The sequence below is a fragment of the Prunus avium genome, chromosome 4 (assembly GCF_965620075.1).
Source record: "Prunus avium chromosome 4, drPruAviu1.hap1.1, whole genome shotgun sequence".
Taxonomy (NCBI): domain Eukaryota; kingdom Viridiplantae; phylum Streptophyta; class Magnoliopsida; order Rosales; family Rosaceae; genus Prunus; species Prunus avium.
In genome coordinates, this window is record NC_142287.1 from 26,091,369 (window position 1) to 26,109,130 (window position 17,762).

The 17,762-nt window shown below is 35.4% G+C and overlaps 1 protein-coding gene and 1 long non-coding RNA gene across 3 annotated transcripts; one reads left to right on the top strand and one right to left on the bottom strand.

The window, feature by feature from the left end:
* Positions 1–1,630: 1,630 nt before the first annotated feature.
* On the bottom strand, positions 1,631–11,844 carry LOC110757577 (G-type lectin S-receptor-like serine/threonine-protein kinase At1g67520). The gene is made up of 9 exons (XM_088252392.1): positions 11,765–11,844; positions 10,109–10,172; positions 8,291–9,461; positions 7,983–8,084; positions 7,702–7,883; positions 7,411–7,621; positions 2,480–2,723; positions 2,206–2,356; positions 1,631–2,109 (listed from the first exon to the last, which is right to left on the bottom strand). Exons 1-9 carry the CDS (start codon positions 11,842–11,844, stop codon positions 1,798–1,800), a joined length of 2,517 nt encoding a protein of 838 aa, XP_088108518.1. The 3' UTR covers positions 1,631–1,797.
* Positions 3,078–6,729, top strand: LOC148295113 (uncharacterized). 2 transcript variants are annotated; one of them, XR_015835146.1, is made up of 5 exons: positions 3,083–3,631; positions 4,213–4,327; positions 5,666–5,808; positions 5,997–6,094; positions 6,469–6,729. It is a non-coding gene; the product is annotated as an uncharacterized LOC148295113 (long non-coding RNA). The 2 variants fall into 2 exon arrangements; XR_015835145.1 differs by having other exon boundaries at positions 3,078–3,631; positions 4,213–5,808.
* Positions 11,845–17,762: the final 5,918 nt, after the last annotated feature.

The following is a 17,762-nucleotide window of genomic DNA, read 5'->3' on the forward strand; positions in this document are numbered from 1 at the left end:
AAATATCTAGTATATTGTATCTGTTAAACAGTGAATACATATTTTGATTACTTTGAAATAGTGAATGCATATCAAAGTAGTGCTTGTTCTATCTCAAATATATATATGGGTCAGGATCGGGGGAACACATTTTTTAACACAAATTTTGGCACACATTCTAAGCCATTAGATGAAGGCACTTTCAATTGCTGAGATTAATGATAAATTGGTTTTTATTTCTTTAATTAATGTGCACTGGGAACAATAGTTAATAACTTCTCTGGTTTCTTCTATTTTCCTGTGAAAATCCTTCTTGTGGCCTTCCTTCTGCAAACGATGAAGATGATGCTCTGCTCTCACACCCCCACCAAAATACACAATTGTAATTCTATTTTCTTTTAATTAACAAGTTTTCAAAACTTCTTAAAAGTCCTGAAGTTGTAGAAATTTACTTATATCAATTATTAGAATGAATAATCATTCATTTTTACTGAACCAAGTCCAGCTACGTAGCTATAAGGTGGGAGAATAGTGCATGGATTGCTTGTGGAGTTGTTTCGTTTGCACCACGGTGAAGGAGGTGACCTTCTGCATATTTACTCTGCTAGTATAATTACCAAATATAGTAACAGTAGTGTTGTAGCTCCGTACGTATCCTGTCGGCAGGAAATTAATTTATTAGAATAAATGACCAAATTTGGTATTGTTCATCATGATTCATGGTTAGCCGCGTACGACGCAAAGGCGGGGCCGGTGAACCAATGGACGTCGTGGAGTGGTTTATTGGATTGTGGAATGTTCAAAAGTAGTAAGAGATTTGAATTCATTCTGAGTTGTCATATATATTATATAATATACTTTTTGTATTTGGTCCAAAGGTCTTGCTGTCACTCACGCGCTCAAAATAGTGCCCCTTCATTTTTTTTCTTAAACAAAAAAAAATGCTGAGGCTTGTACTCAATTATTAGGGTTTTCCTTGTGTTCTTGGACAGAGGTGGGGATGATAAAGCTCAGGTCGGCTCCAGAAACTACAGATATGATGAACAGAACAAGTGTTGTGGCTTCCGGCCTCCGGCTTTCCCACTGGGTTCTGATCATACAATTGCCTAGATTAATGTTTTTATATAGTACTAGCCTCTCCGCACGCGCTTCTGCACTTGCGAGAGGCATTTTTTAAAAACTTAAAAATTTATTTTAGAATTAAAAAAGATAATGGGTAGTTGTGTTCCATAAAAATAGGATCCATTATCTGATTTTTCTTTTAATTTTATTTTTTTTTTCAATATGAAAAAGTGTGAATTTACCATATTATCCTCTTTTAATTAATAATTTTAATTCTTAATTTTTATATTAACTAAGGGCATTTTCTGGTATTTTGAATGTTTCACCATTCTCTGCCTTTTGCTTTATATATATAGATAAATAATTCTAAATAATTCTAATTAAAAAGAGGCAAATTCAAACTTGGGTACATACAGGAGGGGCTCCTTGACCAACGTACATCTGCAAATGGAATAATTTTTAAATTCAAATATTCGTCCCTAAACGTTACTCACAATGGTGGCATTGGTTCTGTCATCTTTTACCCACTTCAGACATTAGGGATAATAAATCCCAAAAAAAAAAAAAGACATTAGGGATAAACCATGTATGATAACCTACGTGGAAAATATAGAAGCTGACATTACGATATTTACACTAGTGCCTTGTTAATAACATAGTTTTTAAAAGAAATAATATTCACCTCAAGCTTCGAACATATCATCATATCTTTATTCTTTACAATTTTATGAAACAAGCCATTTATTGTTAGTTCTTTTAACGTCCCTCCAAATCCGAATTAGACAAGCCATTTATTGATATAAGTTCCAAATCATTTCCACCCACACCACCCCGGCCGACCACCCTTCTTTTTGTGAAAAATGCTGGCTTTGTAGGTATAGGTAATGGCACACCTTCATTGGTCAACATATTTATGACATCTGACATGCTCGGTCGATCGACAGCATTTTTCTCCACGCATAATAGACTAACATGGACGCATCTCAACAATTGATCCTTAACACATGACTCGCCTAGTGTTGTATCCATAAGTTCTAGCCCTGCACCTTCTTTCCATAACTCCCATGCCTGATGCAACAAGATCATCAAATTCATTCATTTAGGATATCATAATCTCACGCCGGAAAAATTTAAACAAGCATGGTATATATGTGTTTGACGTACATAACCCACTATAGTGATCACACTACCATCATTGTAGAAGCTGCTGTTTTTTTTACCACATATGATTTCAAGCATTAGTACTCCAAAACTGTAGACATCGGATTTTGGGGAGAAAATTCCCTCCATGGCATACTCAGGAGACATGTAACCTCTACTCCAAATCGATAAAATCAAAAACAAAATTAGTACGTATAAATATATATGCATGATTAACAACCAAAAGTGAAAAAATATATATATGCATGTTAATTAAGAATGTGTATTGTTTACTTACAATGTCCCAACGATCCTATCTGTATTTGCTTCCAGTTCATTATGGACAAATGCCCTTGCCATACCAAAATCAGAGATTTTAGGGTTCATATTTTCATCAAGTAGTATATTACTAGCTTTTAGATCTCTATGAATTACTCTCAATCTTGAGTATTTGTGAAGATAAAGCAATCCTTGAGCAATTCCTTCAATTATGTCGAAACGCGCCTTCCAATCTAGTAACAGGCCTCTGGTTGGATCAGTACCTAAAATAAAGTTAGAAGGATGAGTAATATATATCACACTATGTACGTACTTCAGAATAAATAACAAATAGATGTGGTTATGTGTATACACTATGTCAAATTTCACTTACAGCAACACTAGATAGGCATCGGTAGAGAGGGAAATCGATGCTATTAGCAGATTAGGCATCAATTTCGTAAATAACAATACTAAACAGGTATAAAGACATCAGCGCGCATTTTTGTTTATTTATGATGATGGCTTTATTCCCCTTTAGCATCATCTACATAAATATAGATGCCTAAAGTGATTAGTTTTTATTTTATTTTTAAGAGGGTTATTTTTTGGTAATATACCTCTGATGCCTAAAGTTTGAGTCAACGCCCTAACCCAAAATTTTTACTCTCCCTCGCAAACTCTCTCTGAAACTTAACTCCCTCTCAAACTCTAGCCCCAATTCTTCTAACTCCCTCTCAATTTTTTCACTCACTCTATTGAAACTGTACCCTAAAAATTCATCTCCTGAACAAAACTCTCCTTCAATCCCTCTGAAACTCTCTCTTTCTTCTCTCTCCTCCATCACTGCCCCATTCTTGCTAAAACCCTCAGATGCTCAACCATTACGATTCACAGTGAGAATCATTCTTCCATTCGACGATTCTTAGGTCAGCTCACGCACTCTCTCTTTCTTCTCTCTTCTCCATCACTGACCCACGAAATCTAAACTCTAACCATCCCTCAAGCCTCCATGGCAGAAGCTCTCTCTCTCTCTCTCTCTCTCTCTCTCTCTCTCTCTCATCAGTAACATTTAGGGCTGGGCATACGAGGACCGCCCTTGCCGCCTACTCGATGTCACACGCCACTGCACAGACGCAAACCATTAGCTCGCTCTGATTTGGAGTTGCTCATCTTCGATATCTGCAATCGGGTAATTGAGTTCCCTTTTTGTCCTTGTTACTGAAGATTAGGGATTAATTTCCATTTGGGTTATGTTTGATTTGTAGCTTATTTATTTCTTCGATTTTCTTTCTATGAATTCTTGTGTATAACCTAAATTGTAAATTTTTACAAAGGCATTAACAGATAAAGGGTTTTGGAATGGTACAAATCTCCTGGGTGTATTTATTTATTTATTTTCTGTTCTTTGTATTTTCTATGTTTTTTTTTTTGTCTTGCCATTTTGTTAATCTTGTGTGTTATTTCACCTTCAGAAGGGAGATAAAGTACTATGAGAGTCTAACTGAAGAAGAGACATGCATGTGTACATGTATACTATTTATCTTTAGAATCAGAGGAAGATGAGAAAGTACTATGAGTATTGGGTTATCTTTATCACTTCTAAACAGTCCAAACTGAGCTCAATACAACTTGTCTATCTAACTTTAGTTAAAGTTTTCTACTTGAAGAATCATACGTATAGAGTTTTCAAGTTTTCTACCTGGTATAATATTTGTTGTTACTGTAATTATACATGTGTTTCTCATGAGGTCCCATTTTGGTGATGGATAGACAAGCGTGAGGAGATGGAGGACTCATGAGCCAGAGCTACATCCTTACTTTGTACTTGGAGATTTATGGGAGTCTTTCAAGGACTGGAGTGCGTACGGTGCATGGGTCACAAAATGTGAGTGACTCTGTTATCTAGTACTATGTTCCTTATTTGTCTGCTATTCAGCTCTATGTAGACCCATCAAAGCCCTACACAAGAATAAGGTCAACAATATCGTAAACACGAGACTTTCAATCAATTTAGTCTATGTGATTTTTCTGCTTAAGCACTCTGGATTATAGTTTATGTTTGCAGCTGCTAACTCTGGAGCAATGTTCATTCCTTAATGTTTCTGTTCATCCTTTATTGTGTCTAGTTTATGGGTTGACATAAATGTCATTTTGTGGGGAAAATCTTGAGAAAATTTGAATTTAGTGACTGAAGCAGATGGAGCATGCTATGCATTGTGGTGTGATTAATTTTTTTATTATCATTGTTGGATTCCTTGCACTTCTATTGAGGTTATTATATATGATCTCTTTGTTGAGTCACTCTCTGAGATTTAGTTGCCTACTTTCCCTGATTACATCTGTCTATTACAATGTCCTGAAATCTTGATTGTATTTGTATGTTACAATGTTCTGTTAATGTCTTCATTTACTGGCCCTTCACTTGTAGATTAAAAACTGTTTTACAAAATCCACCATTTCTTTGAATGGAATGGATGTGAAGTAGAATTATGGGGGTTGGTCCCCATATACTGCAAAGAAAGGGTAAATTTGGGTTGTGAAGTAGAATTATGCTAGCTATGGGATAAATTTGGGTTGGTCCCCATGTGTTTTTTCTTTCTGCCCATGCAAATATAAGTATTATGTATTGTAACAGTACGTTTTAGAAATTTAATTATATAATAATAACTAAAATCCCTAGAATATAACATTTTAAGGATTACCATTATCCTATTATCCTGAGATATATGAGAGCTGTGTTAAGATAAGTCTACTAAGACGTTAGTTTCTTGTCTTTCTTAGAGAGGTCTTGCTTCAGAGTCTTTCCTTGGTTCTAGTTTCCTGTTTTTTAAGCAGTGTTTGCTCTTGTTGTTTAGTCGAGGACAACTTGTCCTCTTGATTATCAATACAATCGTTTCTATAAAAAAAAAATGATAGTATTTCTTTTAGCAAGTACTAAGGGTGCAGCAATACATTTGTGAAGTTCTTATTGTTATTATAATTATTATGAGAGAGAGAGAGAGAGAGAGAGAGAGAGAGAGAGAGAGCTGGTTCAATGAAACTTAACTGTTGAAATTTTCAGAAATGAGCTTCCTTTCTGAGCATTTTAAAAGTTCTCCTCTTCTTTCCCCCATTATTTACTAGAGTGAAGAGGGTAAAAATTTTGTTTAAGGTTTATGTGGTGGATCTTTTCCGACCTGTTTTTGTGTGTAATTTTGGCACTCTGTTTTCTACTCTGTTCAAGGCACATTTGACAAAGGTAACCTCTGACCTCTGAGAAATATGCTTCTCATATGTTGACTACTCTGTTCAACCATCTAACAATCTGAGATGTTCTTGTGAAGACAGAAGCCCACTGAAAGGAAGGCTTTGAAACTTGCAAAGAGAGTAATTCCTATTCACTTATTTTTTATATTTACGTTCTTTTTTGTGTTTTTGGGTGGAAGAAGAGGGATGGAATTTTAACCTGCTTACACACATTAGTCCAACTTACAATATCGTAGGTCTGATCAGTACTTATCTCATTGTCTTTCATATGCTGACTGCAAAGGTTCACCATAATTTCTATTATTTAGGTGATTGCTTGTCTTGATGTGAGGACGAATGACAAAGGAGATCTTGTTGTAACCAAGGCGACCAATATGATGTAAGAGAGCATACAAAAGAGAATGAGGTATTTCAATAATTCTTGACTCCTGCCTTTCCTGATTTTGGTGATTTTTTTTCACAACAATGTGCCTCTGTTTTTTTGGTAGTTAGGTCTGTGTCAATTGAGAAAAAATGCTAGCTGTGCTTGTCCAACTCTCTACCCCATCACATGATCATTTAATTGCTAGTTTAAACATGAAGTGGGATCCAATTAATGACTTATTGTTATCTAATTAGATTGATTGACAAATTAGATTTTCTTGTTCACCAATATGATTTCGTAAATTTGCATATTGGTTCATTTGAAGTGACAACATATCTTATGCAAATTTAGTACCTTGCACTTTTTAAGCTTATGTTCATATTTTGGGTTTACATTCTATGTGTTTTTTTTTCCAGTATAGAGCTAGAAGGAAGGACACGTACACCTAAATGGAATTGGATGAGGTGCGAGAAGAATTGGCAACTCATGTCCTAGAATGGCTTTTTGATTGAGCTAAACATTCCTTCATTTTACATGTCTTTCTAGCTAGTATTTTGCTTATATATAGACAAGTATGGATAATTTGTGGTGTAGGGCTGGAAAAATTGTGATTTGGATGTGACAAGTATGGATCATTCAAGTATTTTGCTTATATATATAGACAAGTATTTAAATTATTGTTTATGTAATGTTTTTTTTATGAGCAATGGCAACACAACATGATTTGTAAATGATACCTTTTTGATATACTAAGACAGTACCTATTGTGAAAACGCAAAATACCTACACTTTCCTTACATAAGTGATCCTATTGTTTATAACAACTTCAGTTTTCCAGAAATAACTGAAGTTGAAAGATAAAAATAACAACCAGACATCAATGATCACTGATGCCTAACACTAGAAGTAGCATCAGTATTTATATGACAATCAGCACTATTGGAGGCTTTTCACATACGCAAAATAGAAAAAGCGATGACATATAACATAATTTGCAACAACATTATTTGGTTATGCGATGTTGTAATTGATAATACGCACCAGTATAGTAGATACTACTGATGTTGTAATACCTCTTTAGCCTCCTCTCTTTTGAAACTACTGATGTTGTTTCAGGTTTAGGCGTCAGAGGTCAACGTTTTTTTGGCACACGGAAATCATTTACGCATCGGATTTTACCAAATATCCGATGTTGTAACTATACAAAGGCCACGGATAATATCCGTTGCCTATTACATAGTAATAGGCAACAGGCTTGAATACCACGGTATTTATGGGTAATAGGCAACGGATTTTATCCGTTGCTAAAGGCCTTTTTTGGCATAGTGATAAGATTAAAGTAATAGTATGTTCTCAACCAAATAAAAGGTAGTCCAAACTTTTGTTTGGCATATTCTCATATATTAACATCCTTTCTTCGTTATGAATGCAAAATCCAAACAGACGAACAAGATTCGTATGTTGAAGTTCAGATATGAGTATCAATTCATTCTTAAACTCGAATGTTCCTTGCCCTGAACATCTTGAAAGCGTTTTCACGGCTATTTCTTGTCCCGATTCCAATGTTCCCTGAATTAATGGTACAAAATATATCAGGTATTTCTTGGAAATCAATATAAAAATACTTTCAATAGTAATCATAGACTTGCCTTATAAACAGGTCCAAATCCCCCCTCACCAAGCTTGTTTTTAATGGAGAAGTTGTCTGTGGCAGCCATGACAGATGCATAGCTAAATACTCTTAAATCATGTTTCATCAGTACTCCATCATTTTGAAGTCCGTTGACATTAGTGTCCGTTAAGTCGACCAATACATTCTCAATCACTGTCCCTTTTTGTTTATCAGAGATGAGAATCATTCTATCAATATTATGTTAATATGTACATGTTCTGTATAAACGGCTGCACATTAAGTTTAAAGAATGTATACCGGAACGTAGTAATTTTCTTCTCCTTAGTAAATAGCACACGATCCAAAGCACGGCTGCGGTACTGCCAGAGCCAATCCATAACCACTTATCATGTGCTGCATCTAGAGATCGTAACATTTAATTAGCTATACATGTATTTTGTTCGAAGACGCTGGTTTTATATTAACCCTCCAAATTTAAGTAAAGTATAGTCTGCCACACAAATGACCAAAAAAAGAAAAGACTATTGAAAAGAAAACAAAGAAAAATTCTTGCCTGAAATTATATGTGTAATTATGATTATCTTAGAAAAATTAATGTTACTTACCAGAACGGGTTGCCTTTGGTGTTTGTACAAAAACCCTTGTAGTATTATCAGAGAGATAGTCTTCAATGAACTTCCAGTTTCCACTCCAAAACTTGCATCCAGTCTCATTATCAAATAGAGAGCTGAATCCAATACAGTCACAAGAGCTCATACAAGTGCCCATACAATCACTGCTGCTGAGACTTGTATCGGGATCAGTTGAGATTGTTGAATCCGAGTCAGATTTGCTCATTTGATGAAACTCACCACTTCCTGGTTCAAATCTAACGTGGATCAGCGTACAATCCCATCTTTGGCATCCTCCATCAGTGTTTTGGCCATGGCAGTTACCTGATTGTGCAATATCAACTCCTCCATCAAGGTCAATTAGTCTCCCCGTTGTGGTCAACATCCATTCTGATGCCGCATTAGCACTTGCGAAAGTGAAATAGTCTTCATTCTCATTTGAAACAATTGTGAAATTATATCTCACAATGGATTCATCATCTGGTAATATGAATTTAAATCTGTTATTGTTGATGAAGGCTCCGCTAGTCCAGTAGACCACCCCACGTCGCCTAATCTTCAATTGGCGTTCGCTGGGATCCCAATCAAGAGTGAAAGGACCCGGCTCTCCGCTGTACTCGGTAAGCCAAGATGTAAGTGACCAAATGTGACCATTTCGATGGTCAATACCTAATTTCATACCTGGCAAAAGGATGTCCGTCGGATAGTCAAAACTTTGCCACAACACCCTCTTCACCGTTGATCCATTAAGAGACTCAGAGTTGACTTCTTGCAGGACAAAATTACCAGAATCCAAAAGGGTAGCCATAACATTACTAGTGTTGATGTTGGTAGAGGCTTTTGGAGCAGTGTAAAGCTGGATAGGGCTTCCAGTACCATTATTGAGTGTAATTTTGAGGGTTGAATTGGTTTTTTCCAAAGCAAGAACTGCCACAAAAGGGTATGGAATAGGTTTGTCTCGGTTCGCAATCCATGGGTAATTCATATAATTTTGCTTGCACCAGATACCTAGGTATCTGGAATACTTCGAATTGTTATGATCACTTACATAGAAACCCAAAGTGAACTTCCCGTTCGCAGAAACTAAGAAGCTGGAGTAATCTAGAGTCTCACCTGGTTTAAGTGTATCCGTGCCGCTTGCACCACAAGTACAAGTAATTTTCACCTGGTTTAAGTCAAGTCGACCAATACATTCTCAATCACTGTCCCTTTTTGTTTTTCAGAGATGAGAATCATTCTATCAATATTATGTTAATATGTACATGTTCTGTAAAACGGCTGCACATTAAGTTTACAGAATGTATACCGGAACGTAGTAATTTTCTTCTCCTTCGTAAATAGCACACGATCGAAAGCACCGCTACCAATAGAGCAGCAGTACTGCCAGAGCCAATCCATAACCACTTATCATGTGCTGCATCTAGTATCGTAACATTTAATTAGAACACATTTGTTGTCCCTCATCCTAACTTTCAAATTACAGTCTGCCATACAAATGACCTAAAAAAGAAAATACTACTGAAAAGAAAACAAAGAAAAATTCTTGCATATATGCATACACACTGTGATTTGTGATAAGAAGGAATACTTCGAATTATTGTGATCAAAGTGAACTTCCGCAGAAACTAAGAAGCTGGAGTAATCTAGAGTCTCACCTTGTTTAAGTGTGTCCGTGCCGCTTGCACCACAAGTACAAGTACTCCATATTAAGATCGAAAAAATGATGAAGACAGTTAAGGTGAGACTGTACCTAGCCATGATTCAGTACCGCAGCCACAAGATGTACTTTGTGATCCAAACAAAGACTTAAACCTGGCTGAAAAACTCAAATGGGCTTCTGCTGGTGTACTTCTGCAAATTATTCTGACCAAGGTACCTGTCTGCAAAGGAAAAGATAACCATCGTCTGTAAGACAGGTTTCCATTCAAAAACATGCCATATTGAGGTCGCTTAGAAAAGGATGATGCAAGATGCCTACTTAATTTTTCCCTAAGTCAAAGTGGTGGAGCGAGGAAAACTATCATGGGGTTCAACCTCAAATACTAAATACTAAGGCAAAAAAAAAGAAAGAATTCATTTAATAACACAACTCCTTAGTATTGATTCATAAATCATTAATTCCAAGAGACTTACAAACGACATCTAGTTCTCGCAGTTTGAAATTTTTATAATCACTTCATTATGAACAGTATCAAATATATTTTTCTCAATATATAAAAAATTTATCAATAAACAACCCACAAATCAGCCACAAATAAACAAGGGATTAGGCAATAATTGCACAGTTAGGGTTAGAAGACTTGATTGATTTGTTGTTTCAATAAAACCACAAAGAAAACGGACGAACTTTGCCCAGCTAAGTGTATGGATGTTGTGGTAGAAACGTACAACTTTAGGGTAAAAAAGAAAAACCTGACTTGATCCGAGAAAAAGGGTACAAGTGAGTGATGCATAGCAGAAAAAGAGAGGGCTAGGGAATAGAAAAAGTGGTTGTTTCAATTTGATAATTGTCTGTTTTTAAGTAAATGACAGCTTTTCTGAGAAAGGTCAAATGAACATAAATCAAATAGAAGCATGCATGGGAGTTCTGTATAATTAAATAGAAGCATGCAGACCAAAATCTGCAAACTTGATTCAAATGAACATAACCTACCTTACCTTGAAACATGTGCATGTGTATAATTACTGTTTGAGGCTCCGAAAGCAAATTAATGAACCTTTAACTAAGAGGGAAAACGATGAGATTATTGTAATTAGTCTCTAATGGGATGGGATTAAGTAGTCCAAGTCCAGTGAGATCCCACATATTTTTGATAAGATTAATTAATTAAGTAGTCTGTGGGCGGATCACTGCACTAAGAAATGCGTGGTTGACTTTTAACCATCAAAACCTCCTCAAGAAACCAGTCAAGCCGGAGCCAACAAAATTACTTTAATAAAAAGGGTAGACCTCAACATCAAAGTAATCTTCTGCGTGGACTGCAGATGTAAACTTTGCTTAGTCTTCTTTAGTTTTAAAATTAGAAAAGTTATATTGATCCAAATTTCCATTGAGAAGTTAGGTTTAATCCTCGGATTTGGTGACTTTGATACAAGTGTTTTGACTTTTGTGTCACATAGGATTACGTTCCTTCTTAAATATTTTCTTATGTAATATTTTTATTTTTAATTTGTAAAATCATTTTTTATTCCAATATTGCCCCTTATGCCTTGAATCGGGTAATAGTAATTGATTATGTGATAATAATTAGCCATTTATGATGTTTGTCATTGAAGAAAAGGAAACCGCCCATCATGCCGCCCCACCTCTCTAACCACCACCACCACCACACCCCCCCCCCCCCCCCCCCTATCTCTTTCACTGTGCCAAACATAAAGCTTTCAAAAGAAAATCCATGGCAAAATTGTAAACTAAATATCATGATATTTTTTAAGATGCACTTCTCTTCTGAACAATCAATTTCCTACCCCCAAGAGCTGTTCTCCCACTTCTTCTTCACCTCAGCAACCTCCATGGCAGCAAGCATTTCCTTTTTCTTGGGGACCATTTTGATGTCAAATATGGAAAGTCTCTTGAAATTCATTTGGCACAGCAGGGTGCTTGGTGGATGACTGCATGTCTATTTTGGCTCAATTTGCTCGAGCCTCTATTTACATGTTTTTGGGGAAGCAAATACAACAACACATCGTTTAGCACATGAGTTATAGGTAACAATTTTTATTTTTGTTTGCCCTATATGGTAGAGGTATATTACATAGTCTTGTAGATATATATTATCCTATGGTGTAAGTATATTGTTCTATTGCCTATTGCATAGGTATATATATATATATGTGTTTTTCATTTATGTACCTTTTTTTTAATAGGTAACATACAATTTTTATTTGTCTATTTTAGTATCTAACTTATAGATAGTCTTCTAATTTATGTTCCTAACTTATAGGTAGTCTTTTAATTTATGTTCCTAACTTATAAGTAACACATCACTAAGTTTTTTCCATTGCTAATAATAACACTATTTACCTGTATGTTAATGTACATAATTTCATGTGGGTGTTGCCTAAATAATTGGTATAATATGTGGGTTTTTACTATCATTAATTAAATTGTATTTTATCCATATATTAGGTAAATATTATCAAGGAAAGAATTCAAAATTTAAATTCTGAAATTCAATTACGAGGAAATAATGCATTAAATTTAGATTTTCAATGTGTTTTCCTTATTTATCTCAATGGGTAAAATCGATACTACAAAAAAGTAATAAAAGTCAAAGGACCTATATCTAAAACCAAAAACGCATAGACTAAACTCAAGGACAGCTAATCGTTTTGGACCTAGATCTAAGAACTCCTTTTAAAATCTGCATAGCATGTGTAAACGCCCTCCAAATATTTCGGCTTCTTATATTTTAGTACAATAGACCATTTTTTCCCATTAATTGAAAAGACTTAGCCAATTAATCGACCCGTTCGTTAATCAAACTGAGTGCTAAAGCAGGGATGATTGAGAATCATCAAAGAAATGACTGATTTTTGTATGACTTTTAACCATCCAAACCTCTTCAAGTAACAATCAAGCCGGTGCCCAACAAAATTACTTTAGAAAAGGGGTTCTAAGCCTCACACTATCAAAAAAAGTGGCAATCGTTACCATTATGTAACCAAATTTGGTGACTGTTGTACAGGTACTAAAGGCTTAGTCACCTTTTTTGACTTTTTTGGTGACTAAAAAACCTTTTTTGCTTTTTTTCATAACTAAAGCTTTTAGTAACCCCGCAACAGTCATCAAATATCACCAAATAATGGTAATTGTTGCCACTTTTTTTTTTTACTATCAACCTTTCTATTCGCAGTAATTTTCTATGTAATTACGTGCGGACTGCAGATGTAAACGAAATCCGGATATTTCGGCTCCGAACGGGACTTTAATTAGTAATGTTGATCTGCATTAGACCTTTTCTTCCCACTGAAGAGGCTTATCCAATCGACCAGAATGGAATGCAAGAAAGTCATGGGGCGCGTGCCAAAATATAGTTAAATTGGACTATGTACAACTAAATTCTAAATTGCTCAATGTTCCATGAGCTTTCTCTTTTCTCCCCGTCCAAATGCTGTCTGTGGGTTGAGTGCAGATGCTGTCGGGGGGTTGGGCACGTTTGGTTATACCTAGGATCGATGTTGTCAATAATTTTATTTATATTTTTTCTTCTGCCTACCAAATCGTACTACGTTTTCTGTTTTTGTTTTGCTAGTAGTATAAACCTTAATTACCGGCAGCAGCCTGTTAGACCTTATGTTACTTTTGATCTCGAATGTCTCCCCGCACCATTCTTGACTCTGCAAGGTTTCCTTTGTGCCCACATGTATGAACATCCCCACCTCTGTCCAAGAACATAAGGAAAACCCTAATAATTGAGTGCAAGTATGAACATATTATACGCTAAAAAACAAGCCTCAACATGTTTTTTTGTTTGAGAAAAAAAGTTATATAATATATATGACAACTCAGAATGAATTCAAATCTCTTACTACTTTTGAACATTCCACAATCCAATAAACCACTCCACGACGTCCATTGGTTCACCGGCCCCGCCTTTGCGTCGTACGCGGCTAACCATGAATCATGATGAACAAGACCAAATTTGGTCATTTATTCTAATAAATTAATTTCCTGCCGACAGGATACGTACGTAGCTACAACACTACTGTTACTATATTTGGTAATTATACTAGCAGAGTAAATATCCAGAAGGTCACCTCCTTCACCGTGGTGCAAACGAAACAACTCCACAAGCAATCCACGCACTATTCTCCCACCTTAATTATAGCTACGTAGCTGGAGGACTTGGTTCAGTAAAAAATGAATGATTATTCATTCTAATCATCGATATAAGTAAATTTCTACAACTTCAGGACTTTTAAGAAGCTTTGATTTAAGATATACATTTCTCGTTCTATTTTCCTTTTTAATAAACCAAGTAAAGGGATTCCAACTTGACACCTCTTCAAACATATTTGAAAGAAAAGTACTATTAGACTATAAAAAAATTCAACGATCCAAAACATCTATTTTTCACATCTTCATTCATAGATCATCCTTGCCAAAATTCATGGAAATTGAAAATCAATAAGGCATCTAATTGAGATCAACAAAATTAATGAACACGGTGCTTCAAGAAAGTATTTAAATTTCAATAATTTAATTGAGTAGTTAAATGATATCGGATTCAAGTGATTTTTTTTTTGTAGAGATGATCTTTGAATGAATATCTACAAAATAGATGTTTGAATTAGTTAAATACAATGCGGAATGGGCCCTACAAGGGCATCCCTCAAATATATATAGGATCAGGGGACACACAAAAAACCACACATTTATACACACTTATTTTAACCCTTAAATGAAATCAGTTTTAATGGCTAGGATAACATTGAAAAAGAAATCAACACCATCTTAAACATGATTAATAAGTAATCTCGTTGGCCCTCCTTGTGAAATTCGTTGCATAATCATTTAAATGAAAGAAGGAATCTTTCAAACCTATATAAAACTTATGTGGGTGCGTAGAGAAAACAATGTCTGAAACAGTTGAAGAAGTTAACCTCATATCTGAAAGCAAGAAACAAGAAAAGTACATAAAACTTTATGCAAATTTGGGTAACAAGAGTAATAGATTGAGGGGAGGCTCTCTAAAATGATTAATATATAGTTAGCACGCATACAATTGAATTAGTGGGGTTTTTTACTTTTTTTCTTCCAGTATTCATCATGGCTAGGTGTTTCTATTTGATTTTTTCTCAATTCAATAATTCGAATCCGATAATCCAATTATAAATGAATCTGGATATGGATTATAGTTGATCTGATCTGATAATAATTCGATTCGACTTAGAATGAAGTATAATTTAGTTTTTCTATGCTTTACATTAATATTTTATATGTGTAAATGAGTAGTTTTAGTTTTATATGCACTAAGAATACACTTAAGACTAATTCTTATAATAAAATATTAAAATTTGATATAAAAAGTAGATAAATATAATAAAAGAACGAGGCTACTAATGAAATTTTGATTGAGTGTTGCTTGTTTGATATGTGATTTAGAATATGTTCCCCGCATAAGCATTAGGGTTCATGGCTAGATTTTAGGTATTAGGTTTATTTGTGATCCAATTCTTCAATCTGGAGATCGAGAAAAGTCTGAGCCCAATTGTTTTTATTTTTCTTTTTAAACCCATGACATTGGGGCAAATCATTTTTGGCCCAAACACAGCTAGAGCTACATATTAGCCCTGGGCTCTAACGAGGACTCCTAAATGAGGACACTATGTGAGGATCAATTTCAGCCATCCAATCTAATCTCAACGGCTGTAGAGAAAAAGCAAGCTTACTATGTAAGTGTGTACGCTACAATTTCCCTCCTTTGGCATTCGCGCCTTTTCTTCTTCCTTCATTTCTGCATTTAATTGTTTTGTGAATTATGACTACAAACCCCAAAATCTGAAAACTCAAATACCCAGAAGCTCTGTGCAAAATCTTACAACCCAAAATCTCATTCCGTTTTCCATCTGGATTTTGAGGCAAGGGTAGTAGAATAGAAAGCAAAAACAGCACGTTGGTCATCCACATCACGCGTTTTAGATACACCAAAACACACACACACACACACACACACACTCTCTCTCTCTCTCTCTCTCTCTCTCTCTCTCTGTCAGACAGAAACCAGAAAGACGCTTTTTTATTTGGGTGAAAACCCTAACTGGAAAGTCCATCACTCTTGAGGTTGAGACCATCGACAACGTGAAAGGCAAGATCCAGAGGTACTGTTTCTCTCTCTTCCTCTTCCTCTTCCTCACTCTTTGCTGTAGAAGATACTTTGTATCGAGAAACTTGAAAGATAGCCATTCACGTTGCTGCCCCAATTTGATTAGGATGAAAGTAAGGATGATTCTGATGATGTTGCTGATGATGATATCTTTAGTATTTAATTGTTTTTGGTTGTATAGAAAACAAAGACGAAAAATTTGATTTTGAATGATTTAGGTGATTATTTCATAGGGGTCAATGCTAAGTGATTATCTTTTTGTCTTGAATATGGGTGATCTGACAAGACATATTGAATTTCTATCGGAGTTAGATTCTGTATCTGAATATGTTAATAATAACGTGTGTAGTATGGATATGGGTGCCTGTTTTGTATCTTGCAAATAAGTGGGTTATTTGGGTATCTTATTATGTATTTTTTTTTTAAGAAAGAGGTATCCGATTGTGTATCTGAATGTCTTGATAACAGTGTGAATAATACGGATTTGGGTATCATATGAGTATATTTTTTAGAAAGATGCAGTAGGAAACTATTATAATGGCTAGGATTATGTCATTTATGTTTAATGGAAAGAATACTCTTAAGTCTGAACTGGCCACATAAACAATCCAGTCTTCCTTTATCACCGATAATAGTGTGGATGTGTATCAGAACCAACACGATAATACTGTGAGTAGTTTGGATATCAGTATCATATGAGTATCTTAATGTGTTCATTATAGTGTATGGATACTGGTATCATAGTCTGTATCTGAATGTGTTGATTATATGTCATTCGTATGGATTTAGGTATCCTTTTTGTATTATAATGTGTTTATTGTAATGTGAGTAGTATAAATATGAGTATATATTAAGTTGGGTAAATGGTGTATGTTGCAGGTCAAAAATGGAATCTGGGTTTGAGCTTTGTTTTCCTGAATCAGATGTGTATTCGGCGAGGGTGAATAATCTATGTGTGCCGAGTACAGTACTCTCTAATTTTGCGTTGAAGTTTAATGATGAACAAATGAGAAGATTTAGAGAGACCTGCTTTGGGCACTTGATGGAGCTGGATAATCTTTCATTTAGTGGTCAAATGGTGCATGGTCTGGCCCTTCGGCGCGTGGCTGGACTTGGTGTGAAGGACATACAGGGGCTTAGTTATGCAATAGGGTCCAATGTGGTGCAATTCAGTGCAAAAGTATTTTGTCTAGTTAGTGGTCTGAAATTTGGAGTAGAGCCTCACATAACGGCTCAGGATGAAGGTGTAAATCGGCTACTTGATGCTCATATTAGCAATAAGAATCACATTACATTACAAGACATAGAAAAAGCATTCTTAAGCGCCAAATTTGGAAGTGAGGACGTGTTCAAATTGGGAATGCTATGCTTTATAGAGTTTGTGATATTGGGGAAAGCCCCTAATGTTAGGATAAACGAGGAGTATTTACACTTGGTACATAATATGGAGGAATTAAACAACTTTCCGTGGGGTTCGATATCATTTGAGCAGCTCCAGGATTCTTTGTTGTTTAGTCCTGGAAAAAGAGAGAGTGATGAGAATGATGATGAGAAAGAGAAACGACAGAGAAAAGGAAAAGAAGAGGTGAAAAGGAAGAAGAAGTTGGAGGATAATAAGCGTAAAAGAATTAACAGAC

Bases quoted from the DNA above. Each gene is read 5' to 3' on its own strand.
- LOC110757577 (XM_088252392.1), bottom strand. From the start codon at position 11,844: ATGGTCCCCAAGAAAAAGGAAATGCTTGCTGCCATGGAGGTTGCTGAG. The intron at 7,622-7,701 runs GCAAGTCTATGA...CCATTAATTCAG, and splicing joins GATTTGGACCTGTTTATAAG to GGAACATTGGAATCGGGACA. The intron at 2,110-2,205 runs GTACGTCAAACA...TTGTTGCATCAG, and splicing joins TGATCACTATAGTGGGTTAT to GCATGGGAGTTATGGAAAGA.